General features: G+C 45.6%; 2 protein-coding genes across 2 annotated transcripts; both read right to left on the reverse strand.

The window, feature by feature from the left end:
* Positions 1-1,155: 1,155 nt before the first annotated feature.
* On the reverse strand, positions 1,156-8,691 carry LOC307076832 (uncharacterized protein). The gene is made up of 10 exons (XM_079738013.1): positions 8,617-8,691; positions 7,541-7,603; positions 6,662-7,348; positions 5,677-6,324; positions 3,148-3,266; positions 2,837-2,942; positions 2,650-2,722; positions 2,222-2,296; positions 1,809-1,963; positions 1,156-1,625 (listed from the first exon to the last, which is right to left on the reverse strand). Exons 2-9 carry the CDS (start codon positions 7,579-7,581, stop codon positions 1,838-1,840), a joined length of 1,875 nt encoding a protein of 624 aa, XP_079594139.1. The 5' UTR covers positions 7,582-7,603; positions 8,617-8,691; the 3' UTR covers positions 1,156-1,625; positions 1,809-1,837.
* Positions 8,692-11,465: 2,774 nt separating this feature from the next.
* Positions 11,466-24,333, reverse strand: map7d2a (MAP7 domain containing 2a; the record flags this gene model as incomplete). The annotated part of the gene is made up of 17 exons (XM_079738011.1): positions 11,466-11,736; positions 12,390-13,101; positions 13,752-13,788; positions 13,986-14,036; positions 14,138-14,242; positions 14,939-15,101; positions 15,512-15,635; positions 16,355-16,626; positions 17,390-17,505; positions 17,877-17,983; positions 20,277-20,363; positions 21,518-21,617; positions 21,961-22,124; positions 22,408-22,482; positions 22,583-22,669; positions 23,283-23,384; positions 24,294-24,333. The coding sequence occupies 17 exons, from the start codon at positions 24,331-24,333 to the stop codon at positions 11,466-11,468; spliced, it is 2,613 nt and encodes an 870-aa protein (XP_079594137.1).
* Positions 24,334-24,562: the final 229 nt, after the last annotated feature.

A 24,562-nucleotide genomic window follows, 5' to 3' on the forward strand; every position in this document is an offset into this window, starting at 1 on the left:
TTACAATTTGTAATAACAAAAGGTCATGATGACATATATTCAGATTTTTAAATAGGTTTTCAATTTGATATGCAAGCTACTTTACTGCTTTAAGGCTACTGGAGTTGAATGTTTAATGAACCAATTGGGTCGTTGTTATATTTGTCTGTGTGCGCACACTATCTCATATGCCTGAACTGAAAACGGTTAAAAATACCACAAGGACGAACGGGACATGATATGTTGCCACGCTTCAGTCCAGATTGTAAACAGTCGTCGCTGAGGTGACGTCGTACAATGCTCAATTTCATTGATTACTCTGTGGTGATTGACCGGCCAAATAAAATCAATGAAGTTGAGAGGAGACAAGAGTCTAGCATATTTCTATCAGAAACGCTTCTGTCAAGTGTTAACGGCGTGGAGACTCGTCGGTAGGACTCGATACGCTCCGGATTTAATATTTTATTGAGCCTGTAAAACACGCCGGTGTTAAATGATACTGTAGCTGTACCCGTCAACAAGGAGCAGGGCTACAGCTGTCCCGGGACAAGACACTTCCACGGTGACAGCTTCTATAAAACCATATCGCCAGATGATTTAACTGCGGAAAAAGGAAGGCAAAATCATAGTTATGACATTTTTACCCAGGTCAAATATTAAATTCCCATGTAGATACAATTAGAAAAACGCTTAATATTCTTAATGAATCACAGAAGTCTTTCAGGACAGTTTACGATTGCATCGTGTGTCCAGACTTCATTTATAAGAGCAAAAAGGCATACTAGGTTAGCCAATATATTAAAATATATATAAATTTAAAGAGAATTATCTTCCATGTTAGTGCACTGTATAATACGGTTAATGTGCTCACCGTGTTGGACCTCCGTTACCCGTCAATTGAACGTCCATAGTAGTAACGGGACACCATTGTAACCTACTGGTGTGCTGCAGGCTGTTATGTTGAGTTCAGAGGGCCACAAATAGCCAAAGACAGTGTAGGGACAGTCCCTCACTATGTTGGGTCTGTGTGTGAAACACAACATAGCTTGCTTTGTGGTGTGCGGTATATATTTGTTTTATAGATTAGAAAACGTTCGGTGGGTTATTAATATTCAATTTAGTTAGGCTACTGTTCAGAACATACAATGTTTTCAACTTTTAGAAGTACGACACACATCAAGTCCGGTTCACTTTATTTGATGTTTCAAATGAAAACTTTGCATGATTGTATAAGCATTAGGCTTAGAAGACCTACAACTACACAAATATAAATGCTCACGTTTAAAAAAAAACCCCAATAAGTCGACACAAGGACTTGGATTATATTAAATATTATAATCTTTGAGTCAAGCCCAATAACAGTTGTCCTGTTGCGTGGAAATACGATTGAACGAAATGATCAAACATTATCCCAAGAACATCCATCAACAAAAAAAAGAAAGATGAAAAGCGCCAATACTGCATACAAAAAAAATGTATTCAATTACATATATGTAGTGTAGCAGTTCTCAGACAACAGCAGCCCATTTCCCGTAATATACAGCTAGGCTAGGTTAAGGAAAAGTGTGCAATAGAAAAAGAGCAGCGCCGCGCCGTGTGAGACAGGCCGAGCTGTCGGCGTCTTGTGTGCAGAACCAGGCTTCGTACTGTAACGGGAAAAAGAGGAAAATAAGTCAACAATTAATGCTGCTCCTTGACCGACAAAAGTATAATATAATAATTCAGAAGTACCTTTACATTATTTAAAGATATAACGAACAACTAAATGTTAGAGGATTACCAACAAGTCTCATTCATACAATTTGTTCATTCAGAGTTTGTTTATGTACCAGTGGTGGGCGTGGTCGTGGGGGAGGGGTCACCAGCGGTGCTGGCTGGGCCCCCGGTGCCTCATGACCTGCATGTTGCGGTACTTGGAGCGTATGCTCTGGCTCTTCCTGAAGGCCGGCTTGTGCTGGGGGAACGGCTGGGGCACAAAGCTCTCCTGATGGAGAAACACCCAGAGTCAGGGTCAAATGACAACCACATCCAAACAGCGCATTATTTGCATCATCCCATTGAAGAACAGGTATTGGGGCATCTTGCAAATAGATGTTGAAAGGTAAGGCATGTTGTGGGCCTTGGGGATTGAACCCATGACCTTTCGGCTAGGAGTCAAACGCCCTAGGCACTACACTTTCCAATCCCTGACTAAACATTAATATATGAATGACGGTATTATTCTTACAGAATGACTGCATACCATGAGAGGCTTCCTGACATTGAACGGCTGAACAGGAGGGGCCATCCCTCTTGGCCCATTGGCAAAAGGCCTCTGCTGTAACAGACATGAGCAGATCTCATGCGCATGTATACCCACATGATGCATTCTGGATATGACTCTGGTCGTCTGGAAGGTATATAGCTCCAGACATTATTTCTGGCCTGTCCGGTTTAGTGTGCTTGGATTCATATTAAGAATTTCTGGACAGTTTCTAAGATGTTAGCGAGAGTTCTCTGAAACCGCACATACTGTAGAAAAAGGTTCTAGTAACCCGGTATACTAAGGGGACATGGCGCTGATCCAGCTCATATACAAAATGCATTAGTACTACACTTGCGACTGGCTGAAGTGACAGATTCTTCTTCAGAAAACGGTCAAATGAATACATATGAAGGTCCAGTTCTGACCTGGCTTGGTACTTGTCCTGGTTTCCTGAACGGCCGGTCGGATTGATGGCTCTCCAGCGCGGCATCCAACGGCCTGAACCAAATACAACAGGGAAACAAAAGTTCAGGGTGGTTGACATTCAGCAGCATCAGTGGGTTTACACCCCTATGGATGAGCCTGTGGTGGGCCTATGTCTGATTAACCTACCTAATCGGCCTCTTGTCTACGTAGGTTCGCTCTACGAGCGAAGGCCTGGAGCCGTGAAACTTGGAGAAGCGCTTGACAGAAGGGACCTCTGTGTCACAGGTTAGATCTGGGAGAAGGAGAAAGAACAGGATTACAATTATAGATGGTTACACATGAGCATTGAGATATCGAGGTACAGCCGCGTTGTGACTAAATCAAACAATTAACCGGTATGACAACATGGAATAAAAGCAGAAGATGGATAATTGTATCCACAAGGAATGGGGCCGTAGGTCTTGGGACTGGGGCCATGTTCTGGTGGGAGACCTTACCGTGGGAGGAATGGGGACTTTCGTCCCTGGGGGGAGAGCAGTCTTTGGTGCTGGACCCGGCCTGCCAGAGAGAGACCACCACCAGGTCTGACGGCAGAGGCTTGTCCGGGGGAGAACAGCTGAGGTAGAGTGGTCGACACGTCAAACATATACTTATACAACTTATATAGTTGATATATATATTAACTTGGTCTAATCCAATGGAAGGGTAACAAACATTGGTCCAAAAACATTGTTTTGGAATTTAAGTTTTTTTTTAACCCTCAGAATACATTCTTGCCATTCATCATAGCAAAACACGTGGGTACTTACAAACAACCACGGCCTCTCCATGCGTCGTTATTCCTACAGTACCCTCACTCAACCTGAGATCTCCTCCTGTCCCTCGGCCTTATGACTGTAGGGCTTTTATTGATCTCTATCAGTGTTGGACATCCTCCAGTCTCCGGTCACTCCATGTGGGTATAACAGACGAGCAGGGGTGGAGAATCCGAGGTAGGTACAGGTTGGTTCAGTCAAGGTCACTACAGTGATTCTTTGTCCGGTGGGTCAGTGTGGAGGACACTTAGTGATTCCCATTGGGCTTCTTAAGGCGTCAGGGCTGGGAGCTGGTCAGTGCTGGTCAGATCTCAAATCAGCGTTGGCTGGAGGCTTCGGGTGTCACGTCAAAACGTGTGGTGGTTTTCACATATGCAGGCGTTGTTTTGGAGATCTAGTCAAACTGCAATGCTGCCTCTACGACTTTGACTCACTTCCAAATAAAACGGGGTGGAACAATCGTGGGAGGGTGTGTATCGATTATCCTGTGACAGCTTGAGTGGCTTCGGGATGGCCCCACGGAGATATTAATATTATTTGTTGTTGAACCGCTTAGCCCAGCGGGCTGGTGACGCCATCACATATAACACATCGGAGGGGAATACGCTTGAGATGGTCGCCGCAGGTCGTCTTTAAGGGCCTAATTTGGGATTTTGATGATTATTTTTGGGTTAAAAATCGAGTCGTTGGGTCAGGGTTTAGAATGACGCGATTTGATTTAAGGTTACAATTTAGCATGCATGCCATCATCTTCGTCCTCTCTTGAGATATTAAATGGGTCGAGATGTAAACCACATCCAAGGACTCCTTTCCAATGGGTTGGGACTTCTTGTGATATTGCTGAAAAAAAGGGTATACACTCGAGGACTCTGGTTTACATTAGAATAAGAGGTTGCTTATCCATTGGGTGAGTATTAGACCTTTCTTTTAGACTTTACTTGACAGAATATTTGGCTTTGACTTGACAGAATACCCAACTGCAGCACTTGTCGACCTCTTGAAAGGTCCATCATACTTAAAAGTTGTCGGCGATAGTGGCATGACTTCATGGTCCGAGTGGCTCTTTCGCTCATCATAGCCTTACAGTTGGGGTCTAAGCACTTGTCATCCAGAGCTCAACCGTGTACACATATTCATCCATCTAGTCGTTGCCTTGTATGGCTTTACTCTGTTGAAGGTCTTTGGTGGTGTTCTCCAGGATCAAACTTGCTTGGGATCAATCATATGGTCATTGGATATGGTCTCTTCCACAGGGTTTTCAGTCCTCCAATTCGTTGTGCATCTGGACTGCATCTCAGGTCAACAAGGAAATGCAAATAATGGCAGATGGGGGGGAATGCATACATATAATGCCTTCTCCGGTATGAATTTGTAGTAACAATTTTTTCTTTGGTTCGTTTTTTGGAGTAGTATTTTAGTATCTGAAGTCCAGGCTTTTTTGCATGCACTTTGTGGTTTTTGGCACCGTTTCGTATAATGGCAAATTTTTCTTTAGCTGTAATCGCGTAGGAATGGACAACAAATGACTTTTTTCTTGCATTCTTCAGGAAATATATTTTGCTGCTGGGAATTTGGGCATCTGTTGGATGGAATCTTTCCTAAATTACCAAATCGAGTAGATCTTTGAAGGGGGGAATAGGTTAGTAGTTGAAGGCAGAGGGGAATGACGCTGACATTTAATGACATAACTTTGGTTGAAACGGAAACCTCCCATGATCCATGCCTTTTGGCCGTGTAGTGGCGATATGATTCAGTGATGCAATCCTCTTCATCCCCATCATGTGATTATATGGTAAGGTAACATTAGCCTTCCTTTTCGATTTCACTCTTCTCTTTGTAACAACTCGGATGTCTTCCACTCTTCATCTCAGACCACTTTTGCCAGTCGCTGCGGGACTAATGTGTTGTCAGAGCTTCAACACACGCAGAGCGTACGGGGCCGATGCACTTGATCTTAACATAGTAACTTCTGCTCAGCACATTTTGGGGTGTATACGGCAGTGAAACCCCTCTCAAACCTTTGACCCTTGCAGAAGGCCCGTCGCACGCATCGGAAGCTGGTTTCAAGCAGCAGCTTCATTCTTGCACATCATTTAAAAGATCAAGATATTCTCCTTTTTTTTTTTTCCATTCAACTTTTGACATGGTTACGTTTCTTCACAGCCCAACCCTTATCAAGCCCCTGCACGGTGCAATAGGAGTATACCATACCTGCGTGTGCTCACAGACCGTCGGGACTCCACCTGTTCGCTCTCCGTGTCAGACCCTTTGGGGGACTTGCTTGACCGGCTTTCCTCTTTGCTTGGGGATTCCTTCGGCGGCTTGATCCTCCTGAGCTCCAGGTTCCGCAGGGGCGCCGCGTCGGCCTGGAAGCGCTCCTTGCGGCGGGCGAGGACGGAGCTGGAGCTCTTGACCTCGGGCTTCTTGGCCTTGGGCTTGGTGGGCTTCATAGATGGAGGCAGGAGGGGGGTCGCCGGCCCTGTGGCGGGGGGGTTCATAAACATCGGGCGGACGGGAGGAAATGAGCGTTTCCGGCTGCAGCTGAAACGAATGGGCGGGGGCAAGAGGCCGGGCCGCCCTGTCTGGGCCAGCCTGAAGGGGCCGCGCTCTGGCGGGGCCCCGACGAAGGGCTCGTTAAGATCTGGCAACCTCCTTTTGCGAGGTGGCACCATGCCTGGCCTCTCCCGAGGGCTGCTGTGGAAGGACGAGGCGGACGAAGGCGGAGGCGATCCTTTCCATGCAGGAGATCTGTATGGGGGCGGGTGGGAGTGGCTTTGCTGAGCCTTATCCATGAGGGGTCTGTTCCCTTCTCTCTCCACCTCCCCGCGTGGCCTCCTGGGGTCCTGCTCACCAGACCACCTGCACAGCCATCAAACAATACAGAAAACATTACAACGGCAGATCCATGGCCAGGTGTAGCGGGAGACAGACATTAACCTTTAGCTCACCTCACTGCCCTCCGACCATAATGCCAGGATTGAAACTCATTAGGAGAGATACTTTTTTTCATTCAGTAATTACAGCAATGACAGTGGCTCTTCTCAGAAGCGGGTGAAAACCCCCCAGTGACCCTGTTTCCAGGCTTACCCTTTACCCGGGTTTTTAACTACCGGGACTTGGGCAGAGCAGAATACATTTTTATCGGGCCTCCCCTTTAAACCTTCAACCAGCCCGCATGGGGGCCGTTCTTTTGTACCTCTCTGGATAGGAGTTTCGCCTGTGAAACTCCCTGGGTTTCCTCTGAGGGCTAGGGGGCCCGTACTCTCCATTGTGCTGATGGGAGAATTCTCTGTCTCCACCCCAGCGCTTAGAGCCGTGAGCTGGGTGATCGCTCGGCCTCTCCCTGGGACTGTAATGTCCCCTGTGATCGGGGTTGCGTTGCTCTCCGTGGGGGCCCCCTGGGTGCCTGTTGGGGCCCCTGAAGGAGCCTCGGTACGGGCCAGAGGACCCCAGCCTCCTGTCGGCCGGGGACTTGTTGAAGTGCCAGGGCGAGGGGGACCTATGGCCTCCGTCTGAGTGGGCCTCACGGTACGAGGGGCCCCTGTGGCCGGGGGAGGCGTGAGGGGGGCTGTGGGGGGCGGGGCGATGCTGGGCATCGAGGGGCCGGTTGGGCCTTGATGGGGACGGCCTCCTGTGGCCGTGGTGGGGTTCATTTTGGTGGGAGTAGGATGATTGGAACGAGTCCTGGTGCGGATGTCTCCAGCCGCCATGGGCCGGCTCCCTACGCTCTGCCATTAGTGGGGTGCGCTTGGTGAAGGGGGGCCTTCCTCTGCCTCCTCTGGATCCCCTCCAGCTGCGAGGGGCCTTTCCAGTGTAGTCCGGACCGTCTCTCCGGCTGAAATGGTCGTCCCGGGGTTCAAAAGGAGGGTCATTGTCGTAGGCTCTAGTGTGTGTGTGAGTGTGGGGGGGGGGAGACACCAGAAATTCCATTATTCCAAAGTTGACAGACACACAGGGTGGTATAATTACATTATCAGCCACAGAGAATGTCCAGAATCAATTATAGACCATTAATTGTTAGGATATGTTTAAATAAGCACATGATTTAGAGCTTCTGATACTAGAAAATAAATACCTGGACTTGAAGCGTGGTGGTCCAAACTGAGGTCGGACCATCTTCGGTTGTGAGAAACGTAATCTATGGAGGAAATGGATGTTTACATGTTAATTTCGGCTTACTTCCAAATCCCTAGTGTTCGATCGTAGGTTAAAATGATTGTCTAACGAGATGGGACCCCATGAAAGAAACAACGTTGCCCAAATAATTTCATAATACCTACTGCATAACAAACCAGCATAAAAACATTGAATGACAGTTACAGAGCGACAATTACATGCGAACATATGCGAATCAGTGGTTGTCGAAATACGAGAAATAAAGCAGACGTAAACTACAATACAGTCCACAAGCATTCACGCCAATTCTGTACACGAGGCCAAAACCAAAATAGGTACGGTGATAGTTCACCAAAGAGATGAACACGACCCTGTATACTCAATAACTAAACTTAACATTTAGCCTCCGACAAAATAATATTACATCAGATAAGCTGGTACGACAAGATACAATCAAAACTAACGATTTTTTTCAATGAGCCCCAAGTTTGACATTGTAACACATATCCGCACATTCAGGGTCTTGTGCCTACGGCTCTGGGTAAGGCTCGGTCACACACAAGTCCTCCATTGACTCGTTAAGGGCCTCGCCCTGCGTGGCCCAAAGCCAAGACGTTTCGTGGATCATTAACCACAAACAGGGATAGGGAGTTACCGAGACTAGGTTATATCAACACAATAATTCAGCCGTTTTCTATTTGTAGTAACATTACGGAGAGAGCAAGCCTTAAGTCGCTCAATTGGACTTTACTCTATATCGATTCCCTATCATCGTCAATGCTGTTACTTCATAAAGTTGTTGCGTTAGGTTTCACATCTTTAACATTAGGTTAAATGTAATGAACAATTCTAGTCATTCCGTTTTGCAAATGCGTCGGTCGAACTAGTAAACTTGGCGTTAGCGTGTTGCTAATGCTACCACGTCGATTCTATTCCGTTTTCCACACGTCTAACCACGCATTCGTTTTATATCATACATAAAGACGCACAGGCACAGACATGACATATTTGTTGTACAAAATGAACATTACATACCCCTTAAAAGCGTCCTTTACGTGGAGGCTTCCAGCGACACTTCGGATCAGTGGCTGGCTCGCCTTCGTCCTGACTCCTGACTTCATTCTATTTCAGTGCGGCGGCGAGTTGAAGCGCCGCCTATCGGCCTGGAGGAGTCATTGCAGCACTCTGAACCACTTTAAATACGTACAAGTTGAAAATGATACGCCTATATATATATCAGGGTTTCTCAAACAGCTGCAGGTGCTTCTACAGAACAACAGCTTCTCCTTAGATCCAGCTGTCTGTGTCCTTTACTGGGTTGAATTTACTTTTTAATAACAATCTACACCAACAGTTTATAATCTTAATCTTTGACTATATTAATTACCCTCGGAGGAGAAACCTACTTTATAAACTTGGTATTTTATTATGAATCAGTTTCTGTCGATTTTTTAACATGGTACTAATCTCTGAGTCTCTAAAGTTAATCAATGGGATGTACTCAAGCCTACCTCCGTACAAGTTTCATGTATTTTTGCATTTCTTTCAAACCTTTTATTATTATAATGGCTGTCAAAGGTAATCAGAGAGCAGCTTAATCAACACAGTGCATAGTAGGCATTTCAGCTTTTATTGAATCAGATGAAGTAACATGCTGGTCATGCACAGAATGAGTACAATTGTTATATTAGTTTCAGATATAAGGTGACTTTATTTGTTGATTCTAAGATATTTATTGTATGAGGACTTCTATTTATGTCTTAACATTACATATCTATATATATTTGTCTATCTATTTATCTATACACACACATGTGTGTGGAATATATATATATATATATATATATATATATATATATATATATATATTCCTCCTAAATTCTAAAATCCTAAGGTAGATACTATAATATGCCTATTTTATTTTTGGATACATGTAGTTTAGAGTGTTAATTGACTCCATATAACAATACAAACTTTTGTCAGCTCATGAAGTCTCTCTCAGTGCCAGTCATTATTACAGTGAATGGTGCAGTCTTGGTGCATTTAGGCCCAGACTCAAATGTTGCTGCATGGCACACAGTCTACAGCTACAATGGCCAAACTAAAAGGTACATACAGATAATGCATCATATAATACGGCAACAAACCTGATTGTCAACATCCTGAAAACCAAATGGCCAGAAGAAAATCTTGCAAGTCTCAGAGACACCCCAAAATATATGCTATATGGCAAATTACATTGAACAATCACTGTGTACGATTCCACTAGCTGTTGTCAAGTTTACGCTGTAAAGTTGTGTTTTGAGTACATTCAACTAAACTATTTCACTAAAGTCTACATTCTTAATTGTACACACTGCCTCTTTACAAAGTCCCCCATTTACATATAGGGACATAGATAATCGGGGGCAGGACAAAAATCAAGACGCAAATGATTTCTTACAGCAAATACTGAGATACTGATTGCTAAGCTATTGAGGACTTTAAAGATACATGTGTCTTTGATATAGATCCTCCCTGAACTGCTAACAATGAACAGTTAATAGAATAGTGCAACATGCAAAATAAAATATAGATTGTTTGCTCAACATTATTTTTGGGGCAAGAAAATGAAACAGAAGTGGCATATATGTTAAACAATCATATGTTGTCGCATTACGGAATTTATGAATAGATTAGGTTTTCTTGTGAACAGAACCCTCCATGGAAGGACAGTGACTGGAACATAAATACACCATTTGTGGTTTTAAATAAGAAATACCAATTACCACCGGGATGTCACATTCATTGATTATTTTCAATAAATTGAGGGTGTAATCAAAGCCTCAACCAATCATAAACAGGCAACTTTATCGGCAGATCTGGTCTGATTTCATCTCAACAAGCAGTCACAGTACTGTGGATCTGCTGATCAGATCAATTGGAATTCAATCTGTTTCACTCACTCTCACATGCGTGCTTAAAAGGAGCTAAAAGGCGTCGTTGTGCCATTATAAAGAGCTAAGGAAGTCAGTATGGGAGAGAAGTAGCCAATCAGGGGTTGGAATAGACGTGCACTGCATTGCCATGCCTTTCTGTCTGTGGACTAGGTTTGGGTTTGATAAATAATGTGGACGGATAAGCACTTAACACAGCCTTCAGGATTAGCCTTGCAGCAGCCTCATCCAACAAGACACTAGACATAATATTACAACAGAGATGAGCAACGACACGAAGTTGTGATGAGCTCTGTTTTCTAACATTCTGGATGAGTAAAAGCCAGAGAAAAGTGTTACTTTGTTGTCGATCTACCCTTGTCTACCTTGAACTATTGGATGTACAAACACACACACGCACAGACAAATACACAAAAACACACACACACACACACACAGACAAATACACAAAAACACACACACACACACATTCATTACATGATCACATTTTGCTGTAATTTTCCCCTTCAAACCATAAAGCAATTACTCTCTTCTCTCTCTCTCTCTCTGTCTCTCTTTCTCTCTCTCTCTCTCTCTCTCTCTCTCTCTCTCTCTCTCTCTCCCTTCAAACCATAAAGCAATTACTCTCTTCTCTCTCTATCTCTCTCTCTCTCCCTCTCTCTAAACTAATTAACTACTGAAAACCTTCAGTCCAACAGCATAAGAGATACCTGAGCCTGTAGATTACTGTACACACACATACACGCACACACCAAACACACACACACACACACACACACACACACACACACACACACACACACACACACACACACACACACACACACACACACACACACACACACACACACACACACACACACACACACAAAGACACACACTCATATACACCTCAACCCCACACACTATCTCTAGGACCCTATGGACCTAAAAGACCTCTCCTCTGCTCTACTGGATGCTGAGTTTCTTGGAGGATACGACTGAAGCCGAGGAGGTGTGAATGACTTTGGACTCGGCCAAGGGGCTGACCACACCCTGGATCAGGTTCTTGTTGAGGTCTCCACCTCCGTGGCTTTCGGAAGTGAGTCTGGAGTAGGCTGCGGTGCCGGTCAGGTCTAACAGGTCTTCCAGGGCACAGCTGTTGCTCACGCTGTGGATCTGGGTCTCGTTTGTCGGCGAGAACTCAGGGATGGAGATCAATTCCTCTTTGGACACCGGGCTGAAACATTAGAAGGTGTGGTGTTCATATATAACGAACACTTTCCTCGCATTTAGCCAAATCCTGACACGTTCAAATCCCGGGTGGGGGTTTCACCAGTGGAGGTGAAAACCAGCTTGTCAGGAAAGCAGTTGGAGTTGAAAGCAGTTGGACCCTTACAGCTACCAGAAAGCCTACTCTACTCTACTCTCTACTTTACCACTCCCAGTCCATCCTGATACTGTGGTCTTTTAATGGTTTGATCACAAGAGCCAACACTATGAATCAATTCTATTTTAATTCAAAATCATGGTTCCAAATAGGTCTGGAGTCAGCTACCATATATGAGATATTATAACATAATGGTTATATATTCCCTAACCCAAAATTATTTTTTCAGCATACATTTTTGAAGGGACAGCTATGGTCAAGTTAAATTGTTGAAGTATGTTACATATTATAATATTCCCAAGTACGATATCTGGTAAAGTAACAGACCTTTTAGATCCAGCCACATCTGAACAGCACCGGAACCTCGTCCTCATTAGTATCAACACAACCAATGGGGAGACGTCAGTCATGCTCATGCAACCAGTTTTGGTCACCCTCCTTCTGGATGCTTCCAACACCCGGAGAGAGAGGGAGCTGGGGGGGGGGGGGGGGGTGGTTCTCACCTGACTTCCATGGACTGGACCTCGTCCCCAGACCCTGGGCCCCTGACGGTCAGCGGCTCCAGGGTGATGGTGGGCGTGGTGGGACGTCCCACCGACAGCAGCTTGAGGGACGCTCTCATTGTATCCTTCGTCTCCCCCGACCCCCCATGACCCCCGCGCTCAGGGATCGACGCCCCTGCGCCGCTCCCTTCCACCCCCACGCCGTTCTGCTGGCCGCCCTCTGCGGCGTTGCGTTGGTTCTGGGTCTTGGTGTTGGCCAGGTGCTCGGCGTTCTTCTCGTGGGGGACCACGCTCTCTCGTTGGTGTGCTTTGGTGTCGGCTTGCTTCGACAGCTCTTTGTTTGTTTGAGGGCTTCCCTGTGTGACGCCTTTCTCTTCTGGTTTGCGAGCGACCTGCTGTCTTTCTTGCTCCCTCGCGACAACGTTTGTGGTGACTGAGGCGTCCTGGGGTGAGGTGGACGCCCCGGGGTTCACTGCCTGTTCTGGAGTGTTCTTTGTGACACTCTCCTGCTTATGGACGCTGTTCGCTTCGACCGGCCCTCTCGTCAGCTCCTTCTGCATGGTCGTGGCTTCTGTCTTCACCTCTTTCTTTGGGGAGCCCTGGTTCTTCAGGTTGGCCTGGGCTGCTAGCTGGGCTCTGACCTGCAATGTGACCTTTTGGATGGCTTGCTCGTTTGCCATTTCACTAGTGTGAACGTTGGTCCTGAGCTCCCCTGTTGAGGACAAAGAATACAACGTTGTACTGACCCCCCCTCCAACTCAGAGTGGGAGTACTCCACAGACCTGGCCAAGGACATCCAGAAACTGGCCCATTTTTACTCATGCGTCCCGTGTGTAGTGTCTATAAATACACCCAGTCATTAGCTCAGTGCCTGAGGTGCCCTGCACAGAGTTAAAAATAGAAAAGAAGTTGCTATTGCTCATTAATCCAAAATCCTTTTTTTCAGTTCATGAACTCAAATGAAAGCCTTGTCACTTGCAGGAATTCATTTGATTTTGTGATCTCAACTGTCATCGAAGGATCTCAACTGTCATCATAGAACCTTTTTTTGTTTCTTTTATTTTGAAATTACTAGTAGTTCAAAATAATTCACACCAACACCATTGATAATATCTTGAGTATATTATTCATATGCTGTGTGAAAAGTGCCATGCGGTTTCATTGAAATAAAAAAACAAGGAGAAAACTAGCACAGCCAACAGCGAGGGAGTAACCTTCTGGACATGCTCAAATATAGCAAGACGGATCTCATAAGGAGCCAGCGTTCATCAGTATCACAGTTCTGAGATGGAGGGTCGGTGCAGGCAGGGATAGCGAGCCAAGCGACAACGGTTTGGACGTTGACCAAAGGACTTACTGTACCTGGTATTGAGAGAGACACCATCTCCACTTGTCCCTCCTGATTCAATATGGAACAGAGACCATGTGGCAGTAATTAGGACACAAAAACCACAGAGTATGGCCAAATGAAGAGTTTAATAAGGACATTTTACAAAAACAAAGAATTGAAGCAAAGACAGCAAAGGGCGGCCATCCTGGCTGTTGGTGGCCACGTTACAGCGTGGCACCGCCAGGGTCAACCCCCTCTCACAATACCTTCAAGTCTGCCTCGCCCTTCCTCGTTCTCTTCATGATCTCCTCGATGCGCTGTACAAACACACAAGGATGTTTAATAAGTCATAAAGTAAAAACTAATTGCACAATGAAACTTCTGTTGGCGTGTTTAGAGTTTAGAGAAATGGGAGTACCTTCTTCCTGAGGTTTCTCTCCTCCTCCTCCTGTATCTTCTGGATCTCCCGCTCTTGGCGCTGCCGTTCGGTCTCCTCTCCATCCTCTTCCTTACATTTTTCTTTCTGTTGAAGGACAAAAAAAGGTGGCTGCAGTTAAAGGCAGACATATAGAGAAACAGGGAGACAGACAGACAGACAGACAGAGAGATAGGGCCGTGATACAATCTGGCCCAGCCGGGGAAGCATTAACGGTCAGACCTTGACACTCGAGATCAGATCTTATGATGACTTTGTGATCCGATGTGCCGGGTCGTATTCTCATATTGTGATGGGATATTACAGTATTAAGTAGTGTGGACATAATCAAGAACAGATAACTGTCTATGTCCTTAAACAACTCCCCATGCCTTGAAGTCTGCCACTAGGCTCCCGGTAAGAATAGGATACTACCATGAACTTCAAATGAAATAAACTGCGGAAACTGCATGTAATACATTAATGCTGCTGTTGCACGCCTGTCATCAGCCCATCCAATCATTTAATTCGGCCAAAATGAAATGATTGGAGGGCCTGCCTATCTGTCTTCCTTCCTACCCAACTACCTGCGTTGACTTTGCCCATGAACTCATTGTGCATAACCAGAGTCTTCCACAAGGCTAGTCAGACCTATTGCTAAGACTAGCCAGCCTAAAGGAAGGGTGGGGTTTTGTCAGTTGGGTACTTTCAAAATTTGCTGACTCTGACTCTGGTTTGTCCAATTTGCCTTCCCTGCCTTTAATGCATGAGTACAAACAAACAGAAAGATGGACCAACTCTGACCTCTATCTCCTTCTGGATCTGCAGCTCCTTGTCCTGCGACTCCTTCTGTCGTTTTTTCTCCTCTTCCTCACGGTGTCGGATGAGTTCCTCCTGTTTGTCCCTCTCCTCCTTCTCCAGCCGTAGCCTCTTCTGTAGCTCCCTCCTCAGTGCTTCTGCCTTCAGACTGATGGAGAGAGGGAGGAGACATAGGCCCACGGATACAGGCAGATAGCATGTAACATCATATCAAATCATATTCATATACCTTCCTACTCTCCTACTGCAATATTTCCTTTAATTTTATGCTTTCTTATTCCTTTGAATTTTTTTCGGGTTCATATTTTCTCGTTGCCTTTGTATCCTCCAATCGGCTCCTCTCCTCCTCCTTAGGTCACAACAACATTAACTTCCCACTCGCGCAGGCACACACACAAACACACACACACACACACACACACACACACACACACACACATACACACACACACACACACACACACACACACACGCACACACACACACAGCACACACACACAAACACACACGCAGACACACACACAGCACACACACACACACAGTGTGAGTAAGGCTCACCGCTCCTCCTTCTCCAGCTGTTGCTGCTTGTCCTCCAGCTCCTTGTGCTCCCGGGCCTGGCGCCGGCGCTCCGCCAGCAGCCTGGACGCCTCCTCAGCATTAGTCGCACCGGCAGACACCTTCCCTGCGGGGGCTACAAAAGTAATTCATTCATTATTAAATTATAATAAAGATGAATCATCATCATCATCATTATCATTATCCTCATCATCATCACCACCATCACCATTATCATCCTCAACATCCCCCACCACCATCTTTATCCTCGTCATCATCGTTATCATTGTGCTCCACTCCCAGATGAGAGGTTTTGGGCTCTGACACAGATGGCGGCGGCCCAGCTGTAGCAGCCTGACCTCTCCCTGCTCGCTTTTTGCCTCATATGTTTTCAACTGTAACCTTTTCCAATGAAGTCTTTTTTTATTTGTGTTATGCTGAATAAACACACAGGGAGCATTAGCAGCGTTGCATATTTTTCTTTTCACTGTTTCCCACTGGCCATTGCCTCTTGCAGTGATTACTTTGTATATTGGGGGGGCTGGCACTCTTTGCTCAGTACTTTTATATTTTACCGTTTGCATATGAGGTGATCTGTGAGAGGTTTTGATGACAATTTAGTGGTACACTTAAAATCGTGTTGGGACTCTGCCAAAAGTGATACTAACACTGTGCGCATGTATGTGTGTGCGTGTGTGTGTGTGTATGTGTTAGTGTGTGTGTATGTGTGTTTGTGTGTGCGTGTGTGTGTGTGTGCGAAGTTATCGTTGTGACTTAAGGTTGGCAACCACTAGCCATTATGATACCTGGGTCAAGATCAGCTGTCAAAATGGGACCCACCCTTACCTGAAGTCTCATTCCCTGTGCCCTTACTGGTCCCAGCATCGACCAGAGGTTTCTCCTTGTTTCTCGCCGTCTGTCCAGGAGATGGTTCCGGGCTCTCCGCACTACTATTCCTCTTCACAGAGGTGTCCATTTTGGATTCCTCACAGTGGCCGCCGCTCCTTCTGGATTTGGATCTGTCGCCGTTGGTTACAAGGTTGGACTGGTGTCTTATTGGGGACGGAGTCTGGTGGCGTGCTGAGCAAGGAGATGCAGTTCTCATTTTGGATGTCGCTCTGTGAAAAAGAAAAAGTAGTTATTATCCAATGACTATTATCTTAAAAGTGAAGCATGTAGGATGAAGTGTCTTTTTTGGTTGCTGTAGAGACATGGTGGTGCAACATGGCGGGCAGCTACAGTGGCTGGAAGAGGACCTGCTGCCTATGTGTATACAAGGCTCAGTCTGAGGTAACAAAAATGCAACAATCCTTGGTTTCATGGGATTAGTGAAAACATACTTGAATATGAATATTGTATACAATTTATATTCTACACACTGCAACTTTAAAGGTGACAAAATGTACCACCAGCTGTTTTGAAAATCTGCCTCTTTTGACATCATAGGTGGGCGTGTCCACCTAGACGTATGATGGATAGATGAGCAACGTTTGCTACAGTCCACTGGGTTGGCTGGTTAACTGTCTATCCAGCGCACATCTAGGTGGACAAGCCCACTTATGATGTCAGACGAGGTAGATTTTAAAAGGCCTTGTAACGGCTAATCACACACACACCTGGTGGTAGAATATGTCACCTTTAAACACTTTGCATCATAGGATATGTTCAGAGTCTGCATATACATATATATATATATATATATATATATATATATATATATATATATATGTATATATGTAGAGTCAGTGCTACAAATCTTTTATGGTGCATTATGGGTATTTTAGGACAATGTATAGAACTAGATTTTTTTTAAATGGCGATGCCCCAAATAGTGCACTATATAGAGAAGAAGAACCAATTGAATCCCAGCAGGGGTCTTACTTGGAGGAGGACGGGCAGGTGAACTGCCTTCCGGAGTGAGCCGGGGAGTCTGGTCTCCTCAGAGGAGAGCCGAATGCTGGAGAAGCCGTCCGTCTGTCCCTCCGAAAGCGCTGTTTCTGAACCCAACCAAAAGTTTGGTGACATATTAACTAACGAGAGGTTGGCAGTTCCATTGCTTAGGTTGATAATGTTGCTGACTGATTGAACGTCATTCAGAATCAGGAAATACAAATACTAGTACTGCACTTAGAAAATATATATAATATATACCTAATATATAACGATTTTATAAAACAAATATGTAATTACGAATTACTGTTATTACTAATTCAAAGATGTTCAAAATGTACAGTTTTAACAAAGCACTACAGCACCCAAAATCACAGAAGTATTATTTTTTCCCAATTGCTGTTGGACCACAAATGAACCACGACAGACATGACAGGCTGGCTCTACACCTCAGTGTAGAGCCAGGTGGCCGGCTGACCTTGGGGGTGTTGGGGGTGGACTGAGAGCCTCCCTGGAGGCTGGCTCTGTTGTGGTCGGCTGGGTTCAGTGTGCCGCGGTACGGTGATCTGTGGGGGCTGCAGGGGGCTGTGACACATCCAACATTCAGGGGGGACCACATGTGAAGGTGGGGGTAACACTGGTGCAGTTAAGTAAGGCAACACGGCAGGGACATAATGCCTCTATGTGCTCCACCTGACTGTAGCCCTGATCGTGTGTTTAGACCTCTGGTTCCCAACACGTGGGTCGGGTACACTTTGGGGTCACCTAATTTGAAAATAAGGTCCAAGGAGATTGATGAAACTTAAAATGTAGAGTTTTCTTTAAATCTACTTGTCCCTTAATTTGGTGTGCCTGCGTCCACTCGGAAACAGATATTAGTGGCATATGTCCGTGAAGGAAGATGCACAAAACTATCAACATTAAAAGGAGATCATACTTGGTTAAAATGCAAGAGGTCACCTCTGTCTAAGTAGAATTTAACTGTTATTTTTGATGAAGATGTCATCAGAAGAACGGGGATATTGGGTGAAGACACCATTAGCTGAAACTGCATCTTGCTTGGCCAGCTTAGCCTGCAGCACACCCCAATCTGATTTGGACAGAGGGAGGTAATTATAGAACTCACCAGGAAGAAAACAGCCAGTAATGTTGATAGGAAATGAGCCTACCAGGAAGCTGAGGATCTTTTTTCTTTAATCCACAATTGGATTTCAAGTGATAATGTGGCTAATGATTTGGTTGCCTGTGTGGTTGGCAATTCTAGGCTAGGGTAGGATGAGGTGCAGAAAACATACATGCTTACACAAAGAACAATTAAATAACGCAATTCAACGGCATAGACAGTTTTCCTCCTTGCCATAATGAAAACGTCAGCACAACACATGGACTGCACGACTCACAGACACTCACACACATTCACGGCCACATACACCGAAACGTACAACAGAAACGGCGAGACAGAGACACGATCATTCTGCCTTAATTCTACAGTACTTCTATTTTGGACAACGTTAGTGTTCAACTACCAAGGCTGTCCAAATGCTCATAACCAACACAATCAAAACAGTGTTGATTATGTTCAAATAATAATAAATAAATACAATTTAAACTTTAAAACAAAAGCCAGGAAAGAAATTTGAATTGCTGGATATCGAGAGGCAAAGTGAAGAGTTTGAATGTTGGTTATGACATCTGAGTTTGGCAGTTGACCTTCCTCTTGCCTAACGGAGGATGTGTGTCGGTGCTGAAGTGAAAAGTGCTTGCCAAGCCACATGATTATTGACTGCAGTACGCAGTCAATAATCTGGAGAGGTGCATTGGGTGGAAATACTGGTGTAAGTGGTGGGAGATAAAAATCCGTAACCCCCCCGCTGTTCTCACACTGGCTCATTAGCAAACTCAGACTGGAGACACTAATGTCACCATTAAGACCATATCAACAAGACACTGGCTAAATATTTTGTCAAAAGTTTTCCATCACTTTCCATCCAAAATTATAACAGCAACAGGGTTTTCAAACCTTCCGTTTCATTCCTACACTGAAACGCCAGACAACTATTTTCAGAATGATCATATTCATCCACACAACTTGGATGCTGGAAGAAAATGCTGTTGTGGATAAAGGGTCATAACTGAGAGAAAAATATGAGCTTTCAAAAGTATCCGCATTAGTGTGTCCATGGCCTAAATAGACAGCCTAATGGTGCCTTGGAGAGATTAAGGTGGTGGGGATGATGTCATGGCTCTGCCTCATAATCAGGGCAAAATGTGGACAAAGGCAGTGTTTAGGAAGTAGAACATGAAAGTGAGTTAGTACTAGTAGTTAGCTAATACACTGTTATGATGCTAGTGGTGTACCGCAGTTATGCTGTGATGCACATCCTCTTAAAGGGGAACTGTCATACTCGGCTCATATCATATTTCTAATATATACACCTGTTTAAGTTTTGTTGCAATAATCGTGTGTTCCCCTCTAAAATAAGGTCAGACGAGACAATCTACAACCATCAAGAGACAACCACGCAGAAAGTACCACAGAGGTGAAGACTACAATATTCACAGAACACATAATCCCGCCTTAAAGACGAGGACTCAGATGAAACACAAGGATGACAACAACAAAATCACACAATGTCATCAAACACAGCATCACTGCCACAGCTCATCCTCCACAGATGATAACAAACCCCTGGAAAAGTTGGTTATCAACATGCATCATGGGAAAAAAAGAGCGAGCTGGGATTTGGACTGAGGAATGGGTTCTTCTGGACAGAGCAGGAGGGGGGGACTGGTGCGACCAGCGGAGGGAGTGGGGTTGGCCAGGGTAGGGGGGTAGCATGGGTCGGGGCCAGGGGTCGGGGGGTCATTGTTTCTTTACCAGATTCGCTGGAAGCAGGAAGGGGGGAGGCAATGCCATGGGGGAGGGCGGAGGCAGCGGAGAGAGGGGGTAGGTTATCACTGTCACCTACAGTGGATTGGACGGAGCAGAGCAAAGCAGAGACAGCAGAGGTTATAAAAGACTTTACCTGTGGTCCCGCCGCGGAACAGCTGACCTGGGCTGACATGCTATACCACACGGGGATGTAGTGCTGAGTCTGAATACCGCTAGCGCTGCGCTAGCAGCGAGTCCTTTGTTCTCACGAAGTGCCGTGTTTGTTGGAAAGGAATACCTTATCTTGAAACAGGTAAATATTGCCAATGAAAAGGAAAAATGTGTGTTTATTTCCAGTATTAAATAAAAGTAAATGCTTGACGGAATGGTATAGTGTTTCTTCATGATTTCTCCTTTATAATTGATTGTATTGATTGATTGCTTGGCTGCCTGAGCCGTGCAGTTGTACAGTAGCTGCGTAGCACCACATCACTACATCACCGAGCCCCGCGGTGTGGCGGTAACCTTCCCTCTACTGACAATCTCCTTCATGCTCATGCGCACCTCAGCAGTCTGCTGTATGCAGTAAGCATTCTGCTCTGGAAACACACACACACACACGCACGCACACACACACACACACGCACGCACGCACGCACGCACACACACAAACACACACACACAAACACAAACACTCATGCTTGCATGTATACACACACAAACACACACACACACACACACACACACACACACACACACACACACACACACACACACACACTTCTGCATAGTAGGCATAGTTCTACCTGCTCCAGTAGTCCTACCTGCCCTAGAAGCAGAGGTCCAAGGTAGTCATACCTGTCACCACAGTAGCTAGGTCTCCCCAGTAGTCCTACCTGCCCCAGTAACAGGGTATCCCAGTAGTCCTACCTGCCCCAGTAGTCCTACCTGCCCCAGTAACAGGGTATCCCACTAGTCCTACCTGCCCCAGTAACATGATAACCCAGTAGTCCTACCTGCCCCAGTAACAGGGTAACCCAGTAGTCCTACATGTCCTAGCTGCCCGAGTAACAGGGTAACCCAGTAGTCCTACCTGCCCCAGTAACAGGGTAACCCAGTAGTCCTACCTGCCCCAGTAACAGGGTAACTCAGTAGTCCTACCTGCCCCAGTAACAGGGTAACTCAGTAGTCCTGCCTGCCCCAGTTATCCTACCCCCCAGTAGTCCTACCTGCCCCAGTAGTCCTACCTGGGCCAGTAACAGGGTATCCTCGGTTCCAGCGGCGGTTCCTCTGCTCCAGCTGCAGGCTTCGCTCCAGAGATCTCTTCATCAGAGCCTCCAAACGCTCCTGGAAAGCAAACACATCCAGCCTTTAAGGCCTGGTGGCTTTTATTGTGCTGCGTGCTGTTGTGTTGTTGAGTCAGGGGTGGTGTGGTGTTTCGTGCAGTATTGTGTTGTACTATATTTTGAGCTGTGTTGTTTTACACTTTTTTAGTGTAGTGGGTAGGGTGAACTCCAAACCTTAAGGTTTGAGGGTCCATCCCCCATGATCTGGTGCAAGGGTTCTTCTCTTGCCCCAGATGCTCCCTAACCCCTACCTGCTCCTCAATGGCTTGTTTCTGGCTGTAAGCTCCTTTGGGATTCAAAGGGTGTGCTTAGTGGCTCAATAGGCTGTGTAAGCGTGTACGAACCTTTTCCTCCTCCAGCTGTTGCCTCCTCTTCTCCTCGACGGCGGACCTCCTCAGTTCCTCCTTCTGCCTCTGCTCCTCCAGCCTCCTCCAGCGTTCCTCCACCGTGCGCTCGTACTGCAGCCGCGCACGCCGCTCCTTCTCCTTCACCAGCTGGTCCCGTGCCACTGGGAGGGGGGAGGGGGGGAGACATGAAACCAACACCCATACTTTTTTTTCGATGTGAGCCACACTGTGAGCCACATCGAGATCTTCAGGCGGGTGATGTCAACGAGAAGCTGATATTCTCACAGATCGTTTCACTCACTGATGGTTGATGGATAAGTATGGCCTTTCTTATAAATTACACTGAAATTAAAGCTCTAAAATGTTACCTACAGCCCCCTTTTTAAAAATGATATTGTAGTCTAATATGTATGTAATCTATATATCAATAATCAACAGACTAACCCAGGGTTTTTTCTCTTTCTTCACGTCTCTCTTTGGCCAAACGCATTCGGTCATCTGTCTTCAGGTAGCCTTCCACTGGAAATCATTAACAACACATAGTTAGACGACGTACAGAGGTTAAACTGTTCGAACAACTTGAACAGATTGAGTATGCCTAATCTGTCCTGAGACTTACGCAGTGTATCATGGTTGTTGTGGCTCGACGGTAGATGTAAAGGTGAAGGATGCCCGTTGATCTGCGGCTTCCGTTCTGTGGACGGGGCTGACGAGACAAATAAGAGAGAAGAGTACGGTAATAAGTCCATGGGCAAAACACGCATAGCTTTCGGTAACATATGTATGACCTCAGCCCCACGGCGTCGGCGTGTAGTACCGACGATCATCAGCAGAGGGCGGTAACTTCATGCCCTCCGTTTCTGTAAATGTGATCTAAATGGCTTAGGGGGGCAAGACCACCAAGGGCGAACAGAAGAGCGAGGGGCAGAGAAAGTGCAATTCGCCCTTGGCGTGGTATTTATAGGATAGATGCTGAATATAAACGGTTTGTTGTTGCCATGGAAGGCTTTTGCTACTGAAGCAGTGATCGAACAATAGGCAGATGTATCGCTGCTGACATAATAATATTGTGGAATATTCTACCAAATGCGCAAAACCTTCATAAAACTAACATTATGATAGAGATTATTGACTGCACTGAATATACAACATTTTGTGTGTGTGTGTATGTTCGTGTCCCATGCATTCGTGTGTGTTTGTGTGTGTGCGTGTGTGTGCCTGTGAGAGAGTTTACACGTGTGTTTGTGTGTGTGTGTGTGTGTGTGTGTGTGTGTGTGTGTGTGTGTGTGTGTGTGTGTGTTTGCGAGAGTGTGTCCTACTTGTCTTTCCAGCGGAGCCCACGCGTGCCGGAGAGCTGGTCCCGCTGCTGTGGGACCTCTTGTCGGGGAGGAGACAGGGTGAGGTCGGGGTCATTGGGTCACCTGGGGCAGGAGGAAGAAGAAGCAGCATGGATGGAGAAAAGTCCTAAACTCTGCCTATGATGAGGTTAAAAGTAGCGTGAGAGGTTTCGATTGGGAAGGCTAAGTGATTTCACTGAGTCAAACACACACACAAGCACTCCACAATCACACACACACACACACACACACACACACACACACACACACACACACACACACACACACACACACACACACACACACACACAGACACACACACACACACACACACACACACATTATCACACAACACTAACAAACGCAGACACAAACACAAAACAAAAACATGAACTTTCAGACAAATGTTATTGTTTAATTTGTAACTGAGGGATAAACCAACTACTTTTACATGTTTCCAAATAAATAGAAACTTAAAGGTTTTTTGTCATGTGGTATTTTTAATTATTTTTATGTAGCAGAACCATAGGCCAGAGTAGAAAATGGACTAAAAGTTGAGATTCCAATGCAAGTCTACAAGGCAACAAAAGATGACAATCTGTAGTGTAATCCCCTCATTTACATCAACACAAAGTCATATGCCACAGAAATCATCGTAATATTGTAACCTACTTAAAAACGTCTGGCTTCCTACAAGAAACGTTCGTCACGGCATGAGGTCGTGAGAAACCGAATTCTCTGCTGCTAATATTTTCTTTCTTTCCATTCCAATTTTTGTAATGTGTTTGTATGTTATCACAATGAAAGCAATCAGCAAATTTAACAAAGAATATTAACCAGAACATTTTGGTTCTCAATGTGAAGGCTTGAGAGTGTAAAAAAAGACGCCTGTTCGAGGTGCGTCATTCGCATTTCAAACACAAAACATACCCTTCTCTGACTATCACCGGATAAAATTCATGACGAATCACAAATATGATATTTTTGGGGTACCTGTTATGAGTGTCGGTGATGTAGTCACTGTCTTCGCCATGGATGCTGTCACCGGTGGATTCCACCCAGAATAAAGGGAATACTGCCAGACCGCAGCGTCTCGAGCCGTCGGTGAAATGCAAGCTCCGGCTTTTTCAGCGCCTGGGCGATATGCGCTATAACGCGGTAACGCTGTAACGCTATCACGCTGCCATTGTGCTTCAAGGGATCTCACGAGGAGCAAAACAAATCTCAACGTTGGTCTTAAACCTCACCAAATGTCATTATAA

The sequence above is a fragment of the Pollachius pollachius genome, assembly GCF_949987615.1.
Source record: "Pollachius pollachius genome assembly, chromosome: 6".
NCBI lineage: Eukaryota > Metazoa > Chordata > Actinopteri > Gadiformes > Gadidae > Pollachius > Pollachius pollachius.

Bases quoted from the DNA above. Each gene is read 5' to 3' on its own strand.
- LOC307076832 (XM_079738013.1), bottom strand. From the start codon at position 7,581: ATGGTCCGACCTCAGTTTGGACCACCACGCTTCAAGTCCAG. The intron at 2,297-2,649 runs GTCAGAACTGGA...TGTCTGTTACAG, and splicing joins CAGGACAAGTACCAAGCCAG to CAGAGGCCTTTTGCCAATGG. The intron at 1,964-2,221 runs GTATGCAGTCAT...TTTCTCCATCAG, and splicing joins ATGTCAGGAAGCCTCTCATG to GAGAGCTTTGTGCCCCAGCC.